Consider the following 25,583-nt stretch of genomic DNA (forward strand, 5'->3'; position numbering starts at 1 on the left):
GTTTGTGCTACAAATGTTGCGAGCTACAAGGTCCAAGTGGACTAATAAATGCCCGGCCATAGCTCACATCAGCAATCCTGCCGACAACGTACAACTAAATCAACAAAATTGCCCACCACCACGTGCTTGAGACGTGCGCGTGCTTCCACGCACCGCCCGTGGCCGATGTGCTTGTTGTTACTTTACGTGTGTCTGACAAAGGGGTGAACAAAAGCAACAATCATGTACAGCAGGTTCCAGGATTTATATTACAATTGCCATGTTGTTTACCATTAACTCATTTGACTGAAAGGGACTCCATGACCATGACGTTAAACACATTACTACATTGTGTTTGTGTGTGAATTTCTAGTAAACAAGATAAACAAAAGAAAACACAAACATGTTCTTTGACGTTACAGGAAAGCTTTTAGGTTTATTTCTTCTTCTTTTTGTATCCCTAGTCACCTATTTGTATTAATTATTCGTCACTATTACGTTTAGTGAAATTTTCTGCATTGTTTGTCTGCTTATGAATGAGAAAAATACCTTTTCAAACCTATTGTTTGGTAGATTTGCTAATTCGATCATCGCTATTATTTTACCATAAACACATTTCATTCCTTATGTATCAATTTTTGACCAATTAAGGACAATTGGCAATTAATCTCTCAATTTGGATGGAAGATAACATTTAATCAGTCAATTATAATTGAATAAAACGTGTGAGAAACACGACATGTGAGTGGCAATTAATCTCCCAATTTGGATGGAAGATAACGTTTAATTAGTCAATTATGATTGAATAAAGCCTGTGACCAATTAAGGATAATTGGCAATTAGTAGTCTCTCAATTTGGTTGGAAGATAACATTTAATCAGTCAATTATAATTGAATGAAGCGTGTGAGAAACACGACATGTTAGTGGCAATTAATCTCCCAATTTGGATGGGAGACAACACTTAATCAGTCAATTATGATTAAATAAAGCTTGTGAGAAACATGACATGTGAGTCAAAACACATTTCGTTCCGTATGTATACATTTTTGACCAATTAAGAATAATTGACAATTAGTAGTCTCTCAATTTGGTTGGAAGATAACATTTAATCAGTCAATTATAATTGAATAAATCTTGTGAGAAACACGACATGTGAGTGACAATTAATCTCTCAATTTGGATGGAAGATAACATTTAATCAGTCAACTATGATTGAACAAAGCCTGTGAGAAACACGACATGTAAGTCAAAGATTGCAGTACTGACAAATTGGTGATTTTTGCTAGGGTTTGTCAGACAGATGGTGTTCGCAGCCTAGAGCAAAAAGTGGAAAAAAAAAAAATGAGTGGAAGAGATTAGGATTTGCTGGCTTTTGTCAATGCTAAAGTCTTTTGACTCGTGCTGTGCTTCGCATGATCTTCATTCGGTTATAATTGATTGGTTAAACGCTAAATTCAACCCAAATGAGAGATTATTCGCCAGTTGTCCTTAATCAACCAAGCATTGAAACAAGAGGAATGAAATGTGTTTGTGGTAAAATAATAGGGGCAAAACTGGCCCATCACCCAACCAATAGGGATGAAAAGGTGTATTTCCCTCTTATGAAGCCTTTTTATTTCTCAATTTGTTTCTTCTTTTTGAGATTTTGTCCAAACTAATTTTTAGAGACATAAAAATGATGATCCACAGTAGTAATTTTTCAAAATATTTTGATTGGAAGATACTCCATATACGTGTTTCTTGTGCCTTCTATCTTAAAAAGTATCGTGCATTATCTAAAAAATTCAGTACCATTTAATTAATTCAAATACTCAATTTTTGGTTATCAAACGCATTTGAACGTGTTAAGATCTTTAAAAAAAATATGTTAAAATCGGAATCCATTAAATTTAAGTGTTGAATTGAGTTATCAAACAATATTACAAGACTCCCCTATAACATCTTTTGCTAGAAACGCCGATTATTGATTTCTTATTTTTAAGATGGTTTGACTTGCATCCCTTATTCTCAAATTGGAGGTGGTGGGAAAGTCTACTTTCTCAATCTTGTGCCTTATATCAATATCAAAAAGGCAACAAGGGAAAGGGATGACTCAGTTTTTTGTTGATAAAAACGTCTAGGGGCTAGATTGATAAGCCAATTAAAAGCAATAATGGGATATCCATCCAAGATTTTCAAGATCTCAACAACCAATAAATATATCAAATGTACTCTTAGGATAGGTGCATGCCACCAGTGAAACACGACAGTAGAAAATTAAAAAAAGGTTTATAACCCATCAAATCTAGTTAATTGAAAAGAATGTCGTCACACATTGATCTGCCACAATCTTATGGCATTTTTTTCCCCGGTACAAATCTTATGGCAGTTGTGGGAATCTCCCCAATATATGTAGGCAAGTTGGCACCATAACATAGCCATGTTTTTTATATACTAACAAATATAGCCCTAAACAAATTATATAGACTTTTTTTAATTAATAATCACTTGGAGTTGGTCTAGTGATTAGGGAGAGCTCTTAGAGTTCTTTCTATTGTCAAATTCAAGATTTGAATATTTGGTATGACAGTTAATGCATAAACTAATAATTATTAGGAAAAATTGTTCAAAACGTCCCTCATATTTTATAAAATGACCTTTTTCGTTCCTCACTTTTAAAAATATACTTTTACATTCCTTACAAATTCACATTGATTAAAATTGGTCCTTATCTAGGTTTTTGATCAAAATTGATCAAAATTACATCATCTAATCTATAGTCTCTCACATTTCACAAAATGAATTATTTCGTCCCTTACATTTCACAAAATGAATTTTTTTCATCCCTCATATTTTACAAAATGAATTTTTTCATTCCTCATTATTCATGTGTACGAATAATTTTTTTTAAACTAATGTATATATCCATTTGATCTCACATAAATAATATGAATAGCATGTAATATATCTCTATTTGATTATTCTGAACGTACTGTTCATGTGAAATTAAAATACATATATACAGGAGTTTAAAAAAAATTGTTAGTTTTTCACTCATGTTTATTTCTTTTACTTGAAAATTGAAAACAAAGAAGTCATTTAATTCTAAACATTATCAAGTGTTTATATCGAATTAAATTTAGACAAAAAAATAAACAAAGGAAAAGTATGATAAAAAGAAGTAAGTAGTTGACACTTTCAAATTTTAAAATAATCATAAGGCGAGAAATTCAACTGTTAGTCTTAAAAGTAGCGAATAAAAATTTCAGATTTAAACTGAAATTTGTAGCATGACTATAGAACACCTATTAATTAGATACTCTTATTAAATAACTCAATAAATGAATTATTACTAAAATAGAAAAGGCTACAAGTATTGAATAGATTCACATGGTGAAATATATATATTAGGTTTAAAACAAAATTATTAGATTTAAACCCATGTATATATCAATCTGTTTAGGTGAAATCAAATAGAGATATATTACATATTATTTGTACTGTTTAGATGAAATCAAATAGATATATACATGAATTTAAAAAAACTATTTGTACACGTGGTCAATGAGAGATAAAAAAATTTATTTTGTGAAATGTAAGGGACGAAACAATTCATTTTGTGAAATGTAAGGGACTATAGATGGATTATGTAAATTTTGATTTGACAATTTTGACCCTAATAAATAATCACATGCAAGGCATGTGATGAATTCCGACAAAAAACTAGTCGGAAACCTAGATAGGGACCAAATTTGACCAATGTAAATTTGTAAGGAACGTAAAAGTACACTTTTAAAAGTAAAGAATGAAAAAAGTCATTTTACAAAATGTGAGGAACGTTTTGAACGATTTTTCTTAATTATTACCTTTCTTGCATTTATATGGTATCCTTAATTAATTTTACGTTTTTTTTAAAAAAAATTTTGACATTGGAACTACAAATACATCCTAATGAGTACCTAATGAGTGCCCACATTAGATGGACCCAAGTGTATATGCACTGAAGAAAGTCAAGTGGACTTGATAATTGAGGAGTATATCCTCAATCCGACAGATTTGTATACGGACCCCAACCTCCCCCCCCCCCCCCCCCCCCCAACGACAAAAAAAATGAAAAAAGAAAAGAAAAGATAGAAAAATCAAGCTGGTATCTTAGTTGGAAAAAATTGCAAGTTCAATCTATTTGAATTGCTATTTTTAGGAGTTTTTCTAGAAAAATATACTGTAGTAATTTGATATATGTGAGGTAAAAATGTGATTAAAAAAATATGTTTATGAGAAACATGAAAATTTTTCTACAAAAAATCACATTACTTTGGTGCTTGTTTTTGAGGGTACATGTAGCTACAATTGGTTGGGACAGTAGATTACATTATGGACAGTAGATTATTTGTCCAAATATATTTGTCGACGTCACTATTACAATTTTCAATACAGCTTTTAATCTTCTCAATTACCTTTTTATCTCACATACATCACATCACAAAAAGTGTTATAGTAAAAATATCTCAAATAATTTACAATCCAAACAACTACGTTAGGAGAATGCGATGCAAAGAATGAGGTTGCTCTTAATTAAGAAATAGATTTAGTAACAATCAAGACGCAACTCATGTTAAACTAAGGTTTCCTTAACCAACTTGTCTTCACAATTTATGAACGCAAATTTTACCTTCCACCTTTTTAGGCTTTGACTTTTTAAAATGAAATATCTTTGTCCCTCATATTTTAAAAGCTTTCCATTTTAGTCTCAAATTCTATTTTTGTTATACTTTTCAAGTCAAGTAAAAAGTAGACAAGCACATCAAAGTGACTTATATTTCAAGTTCAAAGACCATGGGCAACACAACTTGCTCCTAAATTAATGAAGAAATCTCCATAAAATATTAATCACGCAATGTGTACGTGCGCTTCTCATGCAAAAAAAAAGAAAGAAAAAGAAAACCGTATTAAATTAAACAACTGGATAATTGTTTTAAAAGTAAAGTGGCCACCTTATATTTTCTTAACCATAATAACATCCACATGTAGGCAAAGACTTTGTAGTATATTAGAAGTGGTTGGCAAAAAATTATGAGTTTAGCAGCCAGTGATAGGCTTATAACAAGCAAGAAAAGGAAGAAATTCAAACCAATGAGCTTCATACAATTTTCATCACTGATTTTCATTTATATCCCAACAAACAACGGATGCATTCACTGGTAGGCCTGGCTTTCCTCCCATCCCATCCCATCCCATCCCAAGTTGCTTGTGTGTGTCTGTGTGTTGTGGAAAATTGAGGGAAAAGAGAAAGGGACGCGGAAGGGAGAGGCGGCCAAGCAAGAGTGCAGCCCACTCTGCTTTGAAGTCCACAAACTTTTATGGGTTAATTTCACGTACCTCCGCTGAGGTTTTTAACTATTGCAGAAAGCTCCCCTCAAGTTCTAAAAATTATGTCCACCTTTCTTATTTTCACTATTTAAGTAACATTCTAGGTCCAAAAGGCTATACTTTTTCTCAAAATTTCTATAATACCCTTGAGTTATAATTCACAACAAAAATGTAAAGGAAAAAAAAATGGTTCACAGTTTCAATTTTATTTATCTTTGATTGCTATCACTGTCATCTACTCATCAACATCTAAATCATCATTAAATAAACACTTATCTTTGTTATAATATTTCTCTTTTGCCTAAAAATTTTTAATGCAGATCATTGTATCAACTATAAACGCTACATCAGATACCAAAAAACTTACCTACAATCTCATATTAATATCAGATTTTACTTAATACACAACAATATTCATCAATATCCCTAAATTTCAATTGCACGGCTACCACCTTTTTAATATAAAATAATCTAAACCATCACTACTAATATCAATATCCAATGTATTCGATTAACACAGAGTTCAAAATCAATCAAATTCTCTCTACAGGAATAACATCAATAATTGTAAATTAAAAATAGAAACACAATGCAGTTATAAATATATGTCAAGAACACTTTTTGTTCATGACAACCATAACAGTATAACCTATATTTAGTTCCTATTCCACTTCCTATCCTTAATTTTTATTTTTTTTATCACTATCACTATCACTATCGTCTTCTTCATCTAATTTGGTAATGAAATTAGAACTCAATTTGTCAATTGACAATTTCAATTTGCTAATGCCTATAAAAAATTGAAAACAAAAATAGGTGCAATGAAACTATTTAATAATAATGAAAAATTGAGAATTGGGAATAGATATCAAGATATGTAAGTATTGGTGGTTTGGTGTGTATGGTGATTTTATTAGTGGTGATAGTATACATTTGATTGATAATAATAAATAAATGAGTTTGAAAGAAAAATAGATGTAGGAAGAAGAGAATAGATAGTTAAATGGAAAGGACTGTAGTTTGAATTATTGGTTGATAATAAATGAGAGAGTTTTAATATTTGAAAGAGTTTTTCAATGAGTTGACAATTAATGAAGGGTATTGTTGTCTTTTTATCACATTAAGGAAGGTCTCTGTAATTATATAAATCTGAAGGGAGCCGAGTGAAATTATCAAAAACATCAGGGAAGGTTTCTAAATTTATCCCAACTTGTATATACTAGAAGAAACCAAAGCACCCCTTTATTTTTAGCTGTAATTAACTGCCCATGTAACCAAAGATTTTGATTCCTTTCTCCAATCTGTCCTAACAGAACAACTAGCAAGTTGCAACCCATTTTTCTTCTTGTTCTTAGAGAAAAAAGAAAAGAATTTTACATTTTTTCTGTGGGTAGAGGAGGATTTGGTTGAATTCTGATGAGGTGGGAATTTGGTGAACTGGAAAGAAAAAGGGTCCCATCAAAGCTTTTTTCAAGTTCATCCATCTTCTTCATCGTCATTATCATCATTAATATCTCCATTTTATCCTCTTCAACCCACATGAGATTTTCTTGTTTTCATTACAGAATTTGATTTGTTTAAGCAATCAATCCTTTATTTAGTTAGCTACACCTAACTTTTTGTCTCAATCTTTATACTTATTACCAACTTCCTGGATTCTTCCTTAGTTGTGGTAGCATAAAAAAGAGAGCTTTGGATAAAAAGGGGAGGAAGCCTTCATATTTGACTAATAAAAGAAAGCTCTCTTTTCGTTTCTCCTGGGATTTTCAGGTGGCCGCAGCCCATTATAGATCTGTTTTCTTCCCACTTTCCTTGCTCTCATTTTGCATTTCAAGCTTCATTGAAGAATACATATTGCCCCATTTGATCAAATTCCCACCTTTTCAGCGTGTAGAAAAAGAAAAAACTACTAATTTACATGTGAGTTTCACATTTCCCCCTGTTCTGATTTGTAGTTTCTAGGAACTTTGGCGAGGTCCACCATTGTGTTTGGTGGGCTTCGTCCAGACAATCCAATTGCTGACCATTATCTTTTGAAAGGCAGATCCTATATCTGTTAGTTTTCGAAGCTTACGCTTGTTTTTCATTGCATTTTTGGACAATTGGTGGTCTTGCCTAACTTTTAAGACATCTTTTGTTCAATTTATATAACGTATATGCCTAACTTGAATCCTGCACCATTCAAATGCTTTTCTTCTTGATAACTTGCTGCTCATTCATCATCTTCTTTTACAAGTCTCTTTCTTTCAAGCTACTTCCTTTGTTGGCTTGTGAGATGAGATTGCTCTCACTCTGGTGTTGGAAAGATTTTTCACTTTTATCTCTCCTCACCAAATCCATTAAAAGCAGCAGGTTCTTTGCCTCCGAGATGATGATGTCATTCAAGAAAAGAACTCTTCAAACCAGTTCCAAGACAGTAGTACATCATAATGCTGATGAGCTAAGCTCACCATCATCATCAGAGATCATGTCCATATTGGATTTGCCTGAATTAGTATTGGAATGCATTCTTGAGAAGCTCCCCCCTGAGGGCTTGTGTAGTATGGCCGCTGTTTGCCGGTCTTTGAGAGATAGATGTATGAGTGATCATCTGTGGGAAAAGCATATGAATCAGAAATGGGGAAGAATTATTGGCCCCGCTGCCCATAGGGAGTGGCAGTGGCATATTGCTACAAGAAAAGATTCTTGCTTCAATCAAGCAACGCCAAAAGGGTCCTTCAATTATCTGTCTCAATTATGGCCTCTTTCATTAGTTAGATCCAGCTTAAAGAATAGGATAACCAAGAGGAAGAATTCTCCTCCGGTTGATTCAGTAATGTCCTGGTATCTTGCTCTTGAGTCTGGCAAGTTGTTCCCTGCTCAGATTTATAATCGTGAGGTACTGATTTTTCTTCAACTTCAAGTTTTTCATGACAATTTCTACAGAATTCTGTGTGGTATTTGTACAATTCCTGATAGTTCTTGAGCTCTTTTGCAGCATGGGCATGTTGGTTTTATGTTGTCATGCTACGATGCAGAACTTAGCTATAATCCCAGAACTGATACTTTCCAGGCCAGGTGATTGAAAAGATATCAGTTGTTCATTTTCTTTAGTTTTTTTACGAATGTTTAGTGAATGAAATCTTCTCAGTTATCTGGGGTGTTAATGAATTTTTCTGTTACTGCAGATATCCTCCACATGGAAACAGAGCAGTTGCCGTGGAGACAGATGTGACATGGGACAGAATAAGAGCACCACCTGTTGATACCCCTCCACATGATCTTCATATCTCTGACTGTTTGAGTGAATTGCATCCTGGTGATCACATTGAAATTCAATGGAGAAGAAACAAAGAATTCCCTTATGGTTAGTTCTTTCATCAATTGCTTCTTTCTCCCTCTTATCTAATCATATTTTGGTTTATAACTGATAGATTGTGAAGCTGTTTTTATCACATAATAAAGAATAACTTCTGTTGCCCTATTAGTATATAATCACTGGTTATGCGAGACAAAATTGGAAACTTTTCTGCAAATGAACACTTTAAACTTCATCCGTAGTAAATCAATCCCTAAAATAGCTACCTTTTCCTGTTTTTCTTTCTTCTCTGTTCCCCCTCAGCTGAATGTAGGGTGGCAGTTAGATGCCATTAAATGATTCCCTTCCCATAACGATGAGCTGTTGCAAGAAACTTCATTGAGTTGGTAGGTATATTCCTTGATTAAGCTAGTTGGTAATTGGTTGCTACAGATAATTCAGATAAAAGAGCAACTAGTAAGATAGAAAAAGAATGTAACCTTTATCAAAGGACCAATAGGAAATGGATGCTAGCTGTTTTTTGGACTTGAAGGGCTCATTTTACTAGTGTCACACTAATTTTGATTGGTTCTGGCAGTATACTATGTGATCATCAAAAGAAACGTGTCCAGTTAATTTTTAATAGAAAATACTTTATTTCCTTTAGAAAAGAAGGTGGCTAGTCAGTCTTGTTAGGTAGAATGTTCTGTCAGCTGATAAAGCAATAGGACATGTATCGCACAATCTGATGGATTCCTCATTGAATATTGTCTTTGAAACGCAACCAATATTCATTGGCTTCTTCAAGATGTGATCCAATCTATTCAGATCTTCTGATTTGTTGACTGATGATAATGTCTGGCATATGGTGCAGGTTGGTGGTATGGTGTCGTAGGTCACTTGGAAACATGTGATGGGAATTCCAACTACTGCCGTTGTCATGAAAGTGGTGAGCAGCTTGACATTTTTTATGAGGGTCTATTCTCTTTCTAAAGAATCTATAAAACTAAAGAACTCTTTAAAAAGAACCCTTTGAAGAGATGATGAACTGGGACTTTCAAGAAGTAAATCAGGAGTTGTTCCTTTGAAATAACATTTCTTACAATGCTTTCAAGTTTGGTGAAAATGACCAAAATATAATGGATTACGTAAGAAACGCAAGTATACTCCTTGTGGTAGTTTTAGAAGGGGGCCCTGATCCTGAGAGCTTTGCAGTCAGGTAAAAAATATCCCACATGAGCAGAAGGTACTCACAAAAGATGGGAATCATCAAACCATACACCCAATAGACCTTAGAAGTTGGAAAAGTTGGAATGATGTTCCCATCCCATCACCTGTTGGTAGCCTTCTTTGAGTTCATTGAACCAAGGCAGTTATAATTTAACATATTTCAAAATGGAATGGAGATTACTATCATCACAAATAAGACCTCAACTCTAAGTAGGCCCCAAATTGACTCCTATCTTTCTGCATGTGGGTCTTTCCTTTGTGCTCCGTAATTGGTCCCCTAGACAAGTCCTCTTCGGGATGTCATGTTTTCTGCCAACATGGTCATTAGTGATGTCTCAGTGGAACATCTAAAGCCAATCAAAGCTGAAAAAGACTTCTGTTTCCCTTGCCCCTGTGTTTGGTTGTGGAGCTGGAATGACTTTTTTTAGTGATGCATCCCACTTTTCCTTCACACATTCATGTCTCCTTGTCATCCAGAGAATAATAATTCTTTTAGTTGAGTTCCCACTTTCTGATGAATACTACAAGACCATAATTGGACCATGGTCCATTCCCATAATCAATTATAATTGGACCATGGTCCATTCTTGTACTTCAGATCACTCAGGAGAACCTCTGGACCTCATTAGTTTTCGGATTTTTGCTCATTGGACTTGATATAATTGCATTGAACACCACTCCCTGGATTAACGATCTGGACAATGCCACATGTAAAAGCATGTTTTCAGCTGATTTTACTTTTATCACACAGAGAAGACGTTAAAGAGAAAAAATACAGTTCTGATGAGTACCAAGATTTTCTTGTCCTGTTAAAATGAAAAACTTCAGTAAAAAGGATTTAGCCCTGAAGAAGCTACTTCTGCTGCTGATGCTTTAACTGTTACTTGTATCAACTATTGAGACCTTGTTGAGTTGTCATGGAACATGTGATTTTTCCTGTACTGATCAGAGTTTGTTTTGCTGACTTGGTGCTACAGATAGCGTTGTTCTGGAGTTCAATCAGTACACTCCTGGTTCAAGGTGGAGAACAACAACTCTCAGTAGAAAAGACCATCGAGAAGGAGGAAATGAAGCTGATGGATTCTATGGAGGAATCCGAAATCTCCAAAGAAATGAAGAGATTTCAACATGGAAAAAGCTTTGGCCAACTGAAATCTTGGAATAAAGCTCAGAAATTTTCTGTTCTAGATGGTTCAAGTCTCAAATTTGCACTCCTTTGTTCATTCTATGGAGCACTGAACTCTCCGCTAGATTCAGCATTGTATTATACTAGGCTGTCATCTCCTCTTAGGGGAGAGGTTGGGAATCATTTGGGTAGAATTGTTCCTCTCCTTTGATGCAAGTAGGTCCATTGTAGTATGTGTAATTGTATCAGGAGTTATATTAAGATTTTCCCCTCTAGGATGTACTAGTAGTCAAAAGCTGTATCGTCCACCATTTTCTTGGCATTTTCTCCTGGTGGAATGGGGGAAAAGAAGAATTAAAAGTTAATGTAAATAATAACACAATGATATTCATGATATTGTAATATCAATTTCTTAGGCTTAGTTATTACTAGCATGATATCTTTAGTAAGTTTAGATTCCCCGTCGCCTCTCTGCTTTTTAAGTTCTACCCAATTTCCTACCCAAAAAAAAAAAAAAACTAGAAAAAATGTTTTAACGTGTTTTTTGGTGTCTAGAGTGAAACTTACAATCAATTGGCCTCTAAAACAGTAATCATAGTTGTTAGGATCGCGATCCGGATCGTAGGATCGTACACTAACGATCCAACCTACGATTCTGACATGAGTATATTATTTTCAATAAATTAAATAACAATTTTAGTATTTTGACTATATTTTTGTGTAGAAAACTCGAAATTGAGTATCATTTGTTGCGTTGTAAACTATATTCAGAGTGCTTTAAATCCATGTAAATAATTAAGCCCAATTCCAAACCTAGAAAATTTGATGAATTTTTAAATTTGACTCATATAATTCACTAAAGTGAATAAATGATCTTTGTTATAGGTTATCACATGGAGCTAGTGTTTTGTGTCTTTATTATAATAAATTAATATGGTTTACAACCTTTAGAAATGAATTAACCTTAATTAACAATATAATTATATTGATTGCACATGAATTACATTATTTGTTACTATATTTATGAATTGCAAACTTAAAAATTATAAATATAACAATTTATTACATTTTTTTGTAGGATCTACTGATTCTACGATTCGATCCTACGATCCGATCCTACAAACCGAAAAATGATCCTAGGTAGGATCCTGATTTTGAAAACCTTGACAGTAATATGATTATGGATTTGGAAGTGAACCTTAAATTCAAGAATTCACAAACACAACTCCCTTGGAGAAGTAAAAGGCACAGGAATTTCTTCACATGTTCAATCCTAAATATAATTTAAATTAGAGAAACTGCAAAATGGAGAAAGAACGACACAAAATTAATCCAAACGTAAGAAAGGAGAAAGGACTAAAATCTTTTCGAGGGAAACTCAGGGGGAAGCAGACATATGCTCTCTCTCTCTCTCTCTCTTGTTCTTGTTGCTGGGAGGGGCAGGTCAAATTAAGGAGTTAAAAACGGAATTGTATAAAATGACCTGGGTCAAATCGAAATTCCTCAGAAGTTAGGGCTGCTGGTCAAAGGAGCATAACGGCAGTTAATCTGCAGCCCAAAAACGACGTCGTGTTGGTATATATATAATATATTCGCCTGAGGTTTTTGTTGTGCTGCAACTTTGTCGTAAATAAGCTACACATTTTATGAAAATTGAGGTTCAATTTTAGCTTCTTAACAGGTCATTAGATGAGATCAACAATCATCTCCCATATAGTAACAAGTGCCTTGAGCTAAATTAATACAGGTGTCAAAATGGGTGACTTGGGCGGGTTTGGGTTGGGTAAAATGGGTAATGGGCATAAGTGAGTCAATTCATTTATACCCATTTAATTAGATGGGTATAAATGGGTAAATCAAAAAATGAATTGGGTAACCCAATTACCCATTTATAACTCATTTATTTTAACTTTTTGCAAACTCATTTAAATTCATTTTTGCAAACTAAGTTATCAATTTATACCACTCTTTGTACCCATCATTAGTTTTAAATATTTACTTATAATGTTCAATAAACTTAATTACCAATTTTTTTCATTTATACTCTATGTCAGAAAATTACCTATTATTTAATAATTGAATAATACGAATATAAAAATTTGAATTAAGTACTATAAAAATTAATATAAAAACTTAATCCAAAAATTTTGAACCCCTAACATTTTTTTCATATATAAATTTAAAATTTTATTTTATAAAGATAAGAAAATAGGCTAAAATTTATCATAAATTGGTAATGCTAAAAAATGAACAAGTTAACAAACTAAGAAAAAATAAAATAATAAGATAAAACCAACAAATAATAATAATAATAATAATAATAATGTTAATATCATGACAAAATAAAAAATTTGAAAAAAAAAGGTAGGGGAAAAGAAGAGACTTGGGGGGAAGAGAATTTTAAATGGGTTAATTGGGTTTGATGGGTTACCCAATGATACCCATTTAATAAATGGGTATTATTGGGTAACCCATTTATACTCATATACAAAAATTTAAGATACTCATACCCATCTATTCATGGACGGGTATGGGTAAATTTAGTTAAGTGGGTTGATTTGCCACCTCTAAGCTAAAAGAGTACCATCATTTTTTCCTTTTCCTTCCTTTTTTTAAAACATTTTTCACCTGTTTTTATATCTTTTTCATCCTCGGAGTACCATCTTTTCAACTTATGTAGTGTATAATTTTTGAGATTTTCTTTTTGATTTATTAAACTAAATGGTCTAGCCTAAATTAGATTACTAACACATCAACAAATTGGTTTTAATTGATTTTATCCTAACGGATAAAAACATATAAGATGTGGATTTTATTATTATTTTTTGTTAACAAACGGAAAATTTATATTAGGGAGGCCTTAAACTATTTTGATTGTCTCAAATTGTTGCATTAGCTATTTCAATCTTAAATTTATCCATCAATAATAAAATAAAATATCAACGTTTAATGTTTTAGTCTATTTAAAGCATTAGATCTATCAAATTTTGTCCTTAGACCTATTAGCTTTAATGCGGTGATTTTGAAGGATAAGCGTTTGAAACTTTATTATTGAAGAATCGATTTAAAACTTGAAATAGATACCCTAAAAAAAAAACTTGAAATAGATGAGGAACCAATTTTAATTGAAATATTTTAAGAGTTATTTAGTAGTTTACCCTGATACCTAACGTACCCTGACCGGAAGATGGTATCTTACTGGAGTGTACTCAGCAATACTTCACATGTGGTGAGAGGATGTCCCCGAGCCTTAGAGTTCCGGATAAAATCCAGCCTCCCTTTCTTCACCACCCTTGGAAATCTTTTAACATTTGGCTACTTCAGAATTGCAAAAATTCCTGCCCCTCCCCCTACGGTTCCATTTCTTGGAGCGTCATTCTTGCTTTCTCTTGTTGGGTACTCTGGAACAATAGAAACAAACTTTTGTTCGAACTCGTTAGAGCATGGAAATTCCCTTACATTCAAGCTTTAAATCTGGCTGCTGAATTTGTCGCTATTGGTCCAAGCCGCTCTCCCCTTCCCCTACTCAAAAGCCAGGCCCTCATTGGATGGACTCCACCACCTAGAGGATGGCTTAAACTGAATTCTAATGGATCCTGCTCACCCATGGTCTCGGTGGATGCGGGACCCTGATAAGAGACCATCTTGGTACTTAGATTAAAGGGTCGATTCGTAAGCTCGGCCTCACCAACAATCTGATTGCAGAATATTGGGCCATTAGAGATGGACTCGAAATCGCAAGATCTTTGAATATCCAACGTTTGATTGTTGAATGCGATTGTGAAGTTGTCCTTAACATGCTAAACACTTCAATTCCTGAAGGTCATGACCTTGCCCCTATCGTAAATGATTGCAGGTACCTTCTCTCTAATTTCCAGCAAGTGCAAGTAAAGCACATCTACAGAGAGGCAAACAGAGGAGCAGATGCACTAGCAAAGTTGGGTGTAAAGCTTTTGTGTCTCTTTTCACTTCTAGATTCCTGTCCTCTCAGCTTAGAATCTATTTTGTCTGATGATTTTAGGGGAGTCTGTTTCCCCAGATACATTGCTAAGTTGTAACCTTTCCTTTTATTTTATGCAAGTCTTTCCTACCCAAAAAAAAAAAAAAAAAACAGTACTTTACACGTTGGATTTTTTTAGAGCTATAAAGCGTTGAGGAAACTTTCCAGACAAACCCTAAACTATTGCATTTATCTAGTTCTGGCCCCTCAACTATAAATTATCACAAATAAATCCTTGGACAAAAAAATACTTACTTTAAGGACTTCCATCAACTTTGGACTTTAGAGGTGATGGAATTAGGGTAAAGCTGACCAAATAAAATAGTCAGCCCACTAAAACAGCCTAAAAGGCCTGGTTGACTGATTATTTCATCAAATTGGAATTAGAAAATGTGGAAGATGAAAGAATATGAAGAAACATTAAACTCCAACTCATTAGTTGACTTAATATATTTGGTTTTTGATCAAATCATGAGTTGATTGTTCTGTTTGATTGATTTTGCCCCCAATTCCGTTATATTTAACTCCCGAACTTATTGAAAGTTCTTAAACTAAACAATTTTTTTTCGGTTTAAGGGCTTATTTGCTACAATTTGTAGTTGAGGGATCAAAATCATGCAAAGTGAATAATTTGAAGCCCCGTCGGAAAGTTTCCTCTAGACTATTTGGATTTTAACAATTTTTTTTTAAATTTTTTGAGGAATTGGATTTGAACAATTCATCTACAAGTCAAGAACGAATTTCAACCTATAAGATCAAGAGTCAAGAATAGAATATTCGTAGTGGTAGGTTTCAAGACACTTGTCCAATGGGCAAGAACATGAATCTACGTGGGACTCAGCGGATTTCAACTTGTTGGACAGAATTTTTGCATATTGTGCATATATTTTCTACAAACTGGGAAGTCTTTCCAATTTACAAGGAAAACTAATCCAGCTTGAGGTGTTGTAATAATAAGATATGGGGTTCAACAGTTCAAGTATTGCTGAAGTGAAAATTTGGTATTTGAAATTTCTATTGTACCAGCAGTGTTATACTTTCTGTTGTACCAATATTAAACATAAAACAGTATATGTCATGTCTTTTGGGAGAAAAAGCTTTCTACTGTATCAAAAAGTAAATTTCTATTTTATATGTTAAAGAAATAGATGTAGACAAAAACAAAACTTGATAATGAAAAAGTTCAGGAATTGAAAGTACCCTAAAGAAGTAACTTGGAAAAAGAAAAGGGTGACAAACTAAAAGTTACAATATTTTACTTTACTCTGTTGATTAAAAAATTGTTTGGATGAAGACATTCAAGAAATTTTAGATTGTTGACAAATAATCCATGTTCGCTGCAGCTTTATTATTTCACAAGTACACATTGAAAGGTGAATCCCCAATATGCCAAAAAAATTAGATAAATAAACACCATAACATAATTTTGTGTCCTAGTGTGTTGACAAAAAATATACCTACTTCATAAACAGACATCAATGCAACAAATTGACCCCTAATTTTTTTTTCCTTTAATGTAAGTAGCTTTTGATAATTTATGCTTAAAATATGCCATAAATATTTGTCTCTACCCAAAGATCAGGGACAATACAAGAGTGAGGCTCCTCATGACAAATATTTCACTAGCAAGAAGGAGGTCATCAATCTAGGTCCATTAGGACCGTTAAAATTACATCAAACTTAGATCAAACATTGATATATAGAACTATAGAAAGTGATTATTATTCCGATACAGATACAAAAAAAGCTCGTGATGCACCGCCACAATTCAAAAAAACAAAAAATATATACAAAAGAAGGCCACAAAAAAAAAAAAAAGGAAAGAAAGAAAACATGGAATAATAGTACATATGTGGTTCTGGAATTTTATTCTTGGACATGCTTCACCTGTATCATAGGCTATAATCCATGTTTTTATGGTGTTCAAATCCATACCCCAAGCAAAGAGCTAAAGAAGGCTTGTTGCGCTTGGATTCTATGACTTGCATCTTTGGATCTTCTTCTTCTATCCCTCTTTTTTTCATGTTTCCATTAGGATTATTGTTTCCCTTGACTTTGAAGCTTAATTTCTTGAAATAATTCGACTTCCATAATGTAGAGCTTTGATAGTTACTTGCTTTTTCGTCACTATTCTCCCTCCCAAATAATGCATACTTCAAGAAAATGCTTCTTATCTTCTTCATTCCACGTTCCACAGTGACATTATTTTTCCATGCAGCTACTGCATTTTCTTCATGGTCCATTTTCACAGGCCTAATCCTTCCTCCAGACTGCAATTTCTGAGGCTTTTTCCGTCCTTTCTCGATTTCTTCCACTTGCTTGTTTTGATTAATAACAAACCTTGCATAAGGAGAGCCCTTAGGCTCCTTCGGCAGACCAAATTTTTGTCCAAAGACTTCCTGATCTTTCAAAATTTTATCCTCTTTTGCTTCATCATGCTGATCATTCCATCTCCATGAATTAGTCGTCCTAAACGGTGAATGAGACCTCGTTCGCCTGTGGCTACCTCGGGCATTGCTAGCTCGTCCCCTACTCTCCTTCGATACTTTTTGCAACGCAACCTTGAAGGGATCAAAATCATCGTTCCACACGGCCTTGTGAACAAATGGAACCTTAATAAAGCTTGAACTCTGAGGTGATTTTGGTGATGAAGGAACTGACCCTTGTCTGAAACTGTTTCCATTTTCTTGACTCGTTTGAAGCCTAGGTGGAGGCTTTAGAGGCATGACTAGGCCGTTGTAGAAAAGCTCATCGGCAAATGCCATTGTTGGTAGTGATCCTCCGCGCTCTCTTCTTGGCTTTCCTTGCTGCTGCTGAGGCTGATCATTCACCGGGATATGTTCAGAATTCTGGCTGATCTCTAGATCAATGAAGTCATCGAATTTTTGACTTGTTGAGAACTCAAAATCATCAAAAAATAGATCATCCCCTAGTGCTTCTTCTGCAGGACTGGAAGGTGCAGTATAAAATTGCATGCCACGGTTTGGAGTCTTTGGACTAGTGGGAGCACTTAGGTATGGAGAAGCACTCTGGAGTACTACTTCATGATGTATCAACTCCATTGATACTCTTGAGTTTTCTTTTCTGAAATTTTCAGCTTTCTTGGCTTCTGAATTTGAGATAGATTTTTGTACGTACAACTTTTCTTGATGCTGGATTTAAGGGTAAGGAAAGTCACATGTATGACATATTGATTCTAATGTAAGATTCAAAGTTTTAGCAGAAAAGGTCAAAAGTAGAAAGTACTTTTTCATGTCACTCACGATTATTAACTTCAAAGTATTCAACCTTCAAACCAGTAAACGTTCTTGTCAGATGTGAACTCAACAAAAATTGCCTATTTTTGGAGTATAAAAACTACTCTTTGTGGACCTATTTTGGCTATACGGCACTTGTTGACAAGAAGTCATGCTCCCTTTCTATTCGAGTCAGCTTCCATCTGACCAAAATTTTGTCCATGTTGTGAAAGATGATTAAAAATTGTGTCTGCTTGTAGATAAAAAAAATTGTGGTTTACTAACAAGATTCTCAGCCTTGCAGTTTCCACACTACAATCCAATTTGAGCAACGACAAAAAGTTTGTGTAGGGGCTAGGGAACCATCAACACACGTATAAAATATCCAGGGTAATGACTCTATTCTGATGATGTTTGTTATAATTACAATTTATTACTTGTTTTTGGTTAAACTCACATACACAAATAAGGTAAATCTTTTATACACTGATAGTATATACACTATCAGGTGTAGATGCATGCTACATATATAAATTTTGATGTTTAAATTCAAATTTAGATGATGTGATATTGATCCAATCGTCAGTGTATACATCAATAGTGTAGTAAAGATTAATCCATACAACATATGGTTTTCTCTAATTTCTTAAATTCTAGATTTAGCCTTCTTAAGCAATGTCGATCCCCAGCAAAAGAATTAAACAAAGAAGTTAAAATCATGTAATTCCAAAATTAACTTACTAATGTTAAGAGAGGTGAACTCATCGAAATAGGAACAAAATGAGAAAATATAACTTAGACGAATTAACAAGGAAGGTAAATTTAGTTTTAGGAAGTTGAGGTAGGTATGTTTTAATTATGGCAATCTTGAAGAAAGTAATCATTTTTCCTTCCCTCTATGTGGAGAAAGATGTTGTTATCTATTTCCATGGATCAGTCATGTGAAATCTTGACCCGTGACCGGAGATCGAGAGTGGACAATAAACTCGTGACCAATGACATGTGATCACTGATTTGGAAAAGATAACAGAAATCATAGGCTAAAGTAAACTATAATGGAAATATAAGTTTCACATCACTTCATTGAAGTTTCACGGTGAACTTAAGCCTGTGCTTTGTCAACTGAAGAGTTAAACATCTAATCAATTTTCTTTTCCCTTTTTTAACTTCTAACTAAATTAGACAAATAAAAAAGGGTAAATTTATATACACTGACAGTATTGTTAGATTCATGACACATGTGTAAAAACTTAAATTTCAAATTCAAATTATATAGTTATCATTCATCCAAAACTGATAGTATATACACTCTAGTGTAGGAAAGATTAATCCAATAAAAAGGGATTCTTGAAAAGATTTTTGCTTTCAACTACTTCATTATCTTTTCATCCCAAAGGTGTTTCTATCTACTATCATAAAGTTGGTAAATCTCAGCCACTAAAAGATTGCTATACGCTCAATTTCTTATTTCAAGATAAGATTTGTATAATCCACTTAACATGTGATTTAATGACTTACATTTCGTGAACTTGGAGTCGGTTGGATAATTTGGGGGAAAAAATACAAGTAGGAAGTCTTGTGTTCCAACCCTTCCACTTACGTTAGAGAAAAAAAAAACTTATGTCAGGTGAATTAGATATATAATTAGTCTGTAACAAAACTTGAATAATCAGTTGAGGACAAGTAATTAATTCTATAATTTAGTAAAATAAAGTCGGTGAAATTAGGAACCCTGGGACGTCGTGGCACACGATCAGTAGCTCGTATTTCGCTGTTAGAAGTTACAGAAACTAAAACTTACGCTCTTTTGAACGTTTTTTTAGGAGGTCTTTTTTTGGGTTAATTACATTTACTTCCCCTAATGTTTGACCAAGCTACCAATCAGTCCTTAAATTTTGGCCAAATCACAATCACCTACCCCCACAATAACATTGTTGAAAATATTAAACTTAATTTTGGAGTAAGTTTTATCTAAAAAATTCAATGTCACTTAATTAAATTAGATGTTTTATTTTTTATTATCAAATGTGTTTAAACATATTAAGATCTGAATGTATTAAATTTAAGTGTTAATTTGACTTATCAAATAGGGCCTAAATAAGTAAGAAGTATTAATAGAAATCCAAAAAAAAAAAGAAAGAAAAATCTTAGACACGTTGTTTAGGGAATCAAAGAACAAGCTTCAACCATATACATGCACAGAAATTCCCCCTAACAAAATTTGCAGAATTCCTCAAAAAAAAAAAAACATAAAGTAGAGTTCTATCCCTTTCTCATTCGTTGCCGCCACCACCACTACCACCAATTCTTCATAAACGACACATTAGCATCTACAAATGAGTCATCTTCAGAGGTATCGGATCCAGCTAAAGTCATGGCAAGCTCAACGGAACTGGAAGTGGAAACTCCAGACAAAAGCTATCCACAGAAGAAGGAAAACGAAGGATATAAGAACGTTAGCAAGCTGAGAGAGGTCAAACTCAGAAGAAGGAATAACAGCAACATGATGAACAGGGAACCACTGATGGAAATCTGCCAGAATGGGTGTTCGGTGAGAGAGGAAGTGGGTGGAAAAAGGAAAATGTCCCAACCAATGGAGGTGGATATGATGAAAGAGGAGGAAATGAATCCAAAAAGAAGCAAAAAGGAAGGTGAAACGGAAATGCAAAATGAGCTGAAGGTGATGGAGACCAGCCTGGAGTGGTCTCCCGATGCAATATGAAAGTCTTGGCGTGGAACTGCCAAGGTGCCGGGAGCTCTTTGACGGTTCCTAGTCTCAAGGAAGTTTGTAACATTCACTCCCCAAATCTGGCGTTTCTTAGTGAAACTAAAAATAAAAAAAAAATCATGGAAAAAATAAAAAAAAGAGTCAACTATGATAATATTTTTGTGGTTAACCCGAGGTGGTTTAGCTATCTTTTGGAACAAAGAACTAAAGATTGGTAAAATTTTGTTCACAGATTTCACCATTGAGGTTAAGATTACTGCTAATCAGGAATCAGACAGCTAGTGGTGTATATGTACATATGCAAACTCAGTGGCATCGATTAGGCGGAAATAGTGGGAAATCTTAACTGAGAGAAGAAGGTTGTGGAACAATAGAATTGTGCTCATTGGTGATTTTAACGATATAGTTTCCAATGATGGAAGGTGGGGTGGCAAGTCAAGAGAAAGTTGGTCTTTTAGTAAGTTCAAAAATTTCATTGCCAGAAATGAGCTTGTTGACCTTGGTTTTGAAGGTTTGCCTTGGACCTGGAACAATAATTGGAGCTCTGGGGAAGAGATAAAGGAGAGATTAGATAGAGCTCTAACAAGTGTAGATTGGTGCATAAACAATAGTGGAGCAAATTTGATGCGCATACAAACTGTTGCTTCTGACCATGCTATGCTATTAATGGATACCAGACCCGTAAGAAAAAGATGGAGAAAATGGTTCTAATTTGATGCAAGATGGCTGCAGTATCCAGAAGTAGAAAAGGTGGTGGATTTTGCCTGGGAGAAACAACAATTGGGATCCACGGGATACAGAATAACAAAGAAAATTAAGGAATGCAGACTAGCACTCAAGGTGTGGAAACAAAGGACTTCAGTCCAACAGTAAAGCCAACATTCAGGCTATCAAAGACCTAATTGAGAAGACACAGGAAAGCAATGCACAGAACAAGCAATCTTTGATTATAGACCTCAAAAGGAAATTGAGTGCTGAGTATGCTAAGGAAGAAGCATTTTGGGCCCAAAAATTAGATGCAAATGGCTAAAAGAGGGGGACAAAAACACAGCTTACTTTCATATGAGAGTTGCCAGTAGAAGAAGGAGAAATAGGATATCCAGATTGGAGAAGGAACAAGGTGGTTGGTGTGAAACAGATGAGGAGATAGGTGAAGAAGTGGCAAAATACTACCAGGAATTGTTTAAAAGCTCATGGCCCACAAATTTCGATGAGATTCTTCAGGGCATTCCTAGAACAATTACAGAACAGATGAACCTTCAAATCACTAGACTTGTAACAGAGAAGGAAATTAAGTAGGTTTTATTTTCCATGCATCCCAATAAAGCCCTAGGACCAGATGGTATGTCTCCTTTATTTTTTCAAAGATTCTGGGGTATCATTAAAAAGGACCTAGTGGAGACTATCAAGAGTTACTTTCAGCTGGGCCATATGTGCAAAGCTCTGAATGAAACTTTAGTGACACTAATTCCTAAGATTGATACGCCATTGAATCTTTCTCAATATAGGCCAATCAACTTATGCAATGTTGTTTATAAAATTATTTCCAAAGTTCTTGTAAATAGAATGAAGCCTTTTTTGAATGATTGCATAAATAATGGTCAAGTAGCTTTTGTACCAGGGAGACAAATTTTGGATAATGTTATGATAGCACATGAATATATCCATTGGCTTAATCATAGGAGGGGCAAGAAAGAGGGATATATGGCTCTTAAACTAAACATGTCAAAAGCCTATGATAGAGTAGAATGGAAGTTTTTGCTTTGTGTCCTTGTTCTGCCCCTTGTGGATCAATTGGATCAAGGGGTGCATATCTTCTTGTTCCTACTCTTTTAATATCAATGGGAATAAAACAAGTTATGTGTGTCCTTCTAGAGGCATTAGGCAGGGTGACCCACTGTCTCCATATTTGTTTCTTTTCTGTGCTCAAGGTCTTGTAAATCTTTTGACATCTGCTTGCAGGAACAATCTGTTAACAGGAATTAAAATCTCCAGGAATGGTCCTGCCATCTCCCACTTGTTTTTGGCAGATGACTCGTTAATTTTTTGTAAAGCTAACTCTAAGGAGGCAAGTGAGATCACTAGAATTCTTCAAATCTATGAACTAGCTTTAGGGCAAAAGATCAACATTGAGAAATCAGCAGTTCTTTTCAGCAGAAACACCTCCCAAGCAAATAAACAAGATGTCCTCCAAACTCTTGGCAATATCCAGCATGTTTCTCAGGCAAAGTATCTGGGTCTCCTCTCCCTATGGTTATAGGAAGATCTAAAAACAGCACATTCAGGTTCCTGAAAGACAAGATGACTGACAAGCTGCAAGGATGGAAGGGCAAGATGTTAAGTAATGCAGGCAAAGAGGTCAAATCCGTGGCATTAGCTCTACCATCATATACCATGTCAGTTTTCAAGCTTTCAGATGGACTATGCAAAGCATTAAGCAACATGATGGCGAAGTTTTGGTGCGGAAATGACCAAGGCGAGAAGAAAATGCATTGAAAAAAATGATGGGGCCTGACAGAAATCAAAGGTAAAGGAGGACTTGGATTTCGTGATAGTTTTCAAGCTTTCAGATGGACTATGCAAAGCATTAAGCAACATGATGGCGAAGTTTTGGTGCGGAAATGACCAAGGCGAGAAGAAAATGCATTGAAAAAAATGATGGGGCCTGACAGAAATCAAAGGTAAAGGAGGACTTGGATTTCGTGATATAAAGTGCTTCAATGAAGCCTTACTTGCCAAGCAAGCATGGAGACTACTAACAAAACCTGAGTTGCTGGTTAGTAAGGTAATGAAAGGGAAATATTTTCCGAACTCCTCTATCTTGCAGGCCAAAGCAAAGTCAGGTTCCTCGTGGATATGGCAGAACATTCATAGTGCAATCCCTTTGCTAGAAGATAGACTTAGGAGATAGATAGGGAATGGTAGATCAACTGCAATTTGGAAGGATAGATGGATTCCCAATGGTATGAATGGACGAATAAGATCAGCTAGACCTCAAAATTGCAACATATATGGAGTCCGTGAGTTGATCATTAACAAGAGATGGAACAATAATCTTATTCAGTCCATTTTCTCAAGAGAAGAGATGGAACAAATCCTAATGATCCCTCTCAGTATCCAGGAAAGGCAGGACAGGTTCGTTTGGAGGCATAGCAATAGTGGAGATTATACCACCAAGTCAGGATATGCTCAAGCCTGATTGAAATTGAGCAAGAAAGCCAATAAGATGCAACCAAATGAGAGATCCAGCACAGGAAAGGATGATCCTACACTATGGCATCAAGTTTGGGACCTAAACATAAAACATAAACTGAAGCACTTCCTATGGAAATGTCTCCATAACATCCTACCTACCAATGAAGAAGTGTATAGAAGAACTGGCAAAGAGGATAAGTGGTGCATATGCTGTGGTGAAGAGGTAGAAACATTAGAGCACCTTTTTTTCAACTGTAAAGCTAGAGAAGAGGTTTGAAAGACATTCCCTATCAAATGGGACGGTATTCAAGAAAGATCGTGGAATTTTTGGAAGTGGTGGGAAGGGTTGCAAGGTGCTAGAAGCAGAGTTAACGGCATCAGTCACATAGAAGCCACAATAAACTTCTTGTGGCAATTGTGGAAAGCAAGGAATGCCTGCAACTTCAACAAGGAAAGCACAAAAGGTAACCTGATCTCTTATAGAACTCTGGGAGAATGGCTGGAGTACAAACAGATGTGGGACTTGGAGAAAATGGAAAGCAAAAAGGATGATCCAAAAGTACCAATGATAACCATGACAAAAGAACCTTAGGATCAACATGCCATCCTAATGTTCACGGATGCTAGCAATGGACAAAAATATGAGTAGAGGGGGATTGGGCATCGCAACAAAGGACCATAATGGAAAACTTGTCAAAACATGGGCAATCCCTACTGGAATGATGAAGGATGCTGCCATATTAGCAGTTGAAGCAATCAGATCAGCCATGCTCAAAGCTCTGGAAGAAGGGTGGACATCTCTACTCATACATTCAGATTGTAAAGGTCTAGTGGATAGAATTAATCACAGATGTATTGGGTTATCTCTGTTAGATGTGTTGGTAGATGATATCGTACATCTTAGTCGATCCTTTTGGCGATGTTCCTTCATATTTATTGGAAGGGAATATAATCGCACTAGTCATGATTTGGCAAAATTTGCTATCAACCTAATTGATGAAACAAGTGGGAGCTAGACTTCCCTGTGTGGCTTAGGATTGAAGCCCATAAAGATTTCCTGGCCGTGTGCCAGTAGTATGTATATGCTAGGAATATTGTAACTTTTCTCACATATATATTAAATGATGACATTTTGACAAAAAAATGACTTATCTTCCTTTCTGCGTTTCACCCAAAAGTACAAATTTAGCACCAAAAAAATTAAGTCAACCTTTGGGTACGAAAATTTATCAATTTATCTATTCAAGTGTTTGTTGAAAGATCAATCTTTTAGCTTTGTGATTCATTGCTGAGGGGACATTCTTGAGTAACTACTATGTAGTTTGGAAATTTTGATTGACTTTCAAATGACTGGATTTGGAATGAATTTGGTTGAATTAACTGAGTAGTTTTCTTCTGGATAAATTTGGACGTACGAAGTGAGTGATTAATCAGGAGATGGACAATCAAAAGGGTTATTATC

General features: G+C 34.7%; 2 protein-coding genes across 2 annotated transcripts; both read left to right on the plus strand.

Annotated features, from left to right (window-relative positions):
• The first annotated feature begins 7,366 nt into the window (after positions 1-7,366).
• On the plus strand, positions 7,367-11,356 carry LOC113720212 (F-box protein At2g26850-like). Its single transcript, XM_027245154.2, has 5 exons — positions 7,367-8,207; positions 8,307-8,386; positions 8,497-8,675; positions 9,481-9,555; positions 10,814-11,356. The coding sequence occupies exons 1-5, from the start codon at positions 7,515-7,517 to the stop codon at positions 10,999-11,001; spliced, it is 1,215 nt and encodes a 404-aa protein (XP_027100955.1). The 5' UTR covers positions 7,367-7,514; the 3' UTR covers positions 11,002-11,356.
• Positions 11,357-24,750: 13,394 nt separating this feature from the next.
• On the plus strand, positions 24,751-25,137 carry LOC140005580 (uncharacterized). Its single transcript, XM_072046588.1, has one exon. It carries the CDS (start codon positions 24,751-24,753, stop codon positions 25,135-25,137), a length of 387 nt encoding a protein of 128 aa, XP_071902689.1.
• The last annotated feature ends 446 nt before the right edge of the window (positions 25,138-25,583 follow it).

Source organism: Coffea arabica, chromosome 1c (assembly GCF_036785885.1).
Source record: "Coffea arabica cultivar ET-39 chromosome 1c, Coffea Arabica ET-39 HiFi, whole genome shotgun sequence".
In the NCBI taxonomy this organism is placed as follows: domain Eukaryota; kingdom Viridiplantae; phylum Streptophyta; class Magnoliopsida; order Gentianales; family Rubiaceae; genus Coffea; species Coffea arabica.

What these genes read in the sequence shown, in the direction of transcription:
- LOC113720212 (XM_027245154.2), top strand. Translation starts at nt 7,515, where the DNA reads ATGCTTTTCTTCTTGATAACTTGCTGCTCATTCATCATCTTCTTTTAC. An exon ending in CTCAGATTTATAATCGTGAG is followed by an intron (nt 8,208 to 8,306) that starts GTACTGATTTTT and finishes GCTCTTTTGCAG; the next exon opens with CATGGGCATGTTGGTTTTAT. An exon ending in ACTGATACTTTCCAGGCCAG is followed by an intron (nt 8,387 to 8,496) that starts GTGATTGAAAAG and finishes CTGTTACTGCAG; the next exon opens with ATATCCTCCACATGGAAACA.
- LOC140005580 (XM_072046588.1), top strand. Translation starts at nt 24,751, where the DNA reads ATGGACAAAAATATGAGTAGAGGGGGATTGGGCATCGCAACAAAGGAC.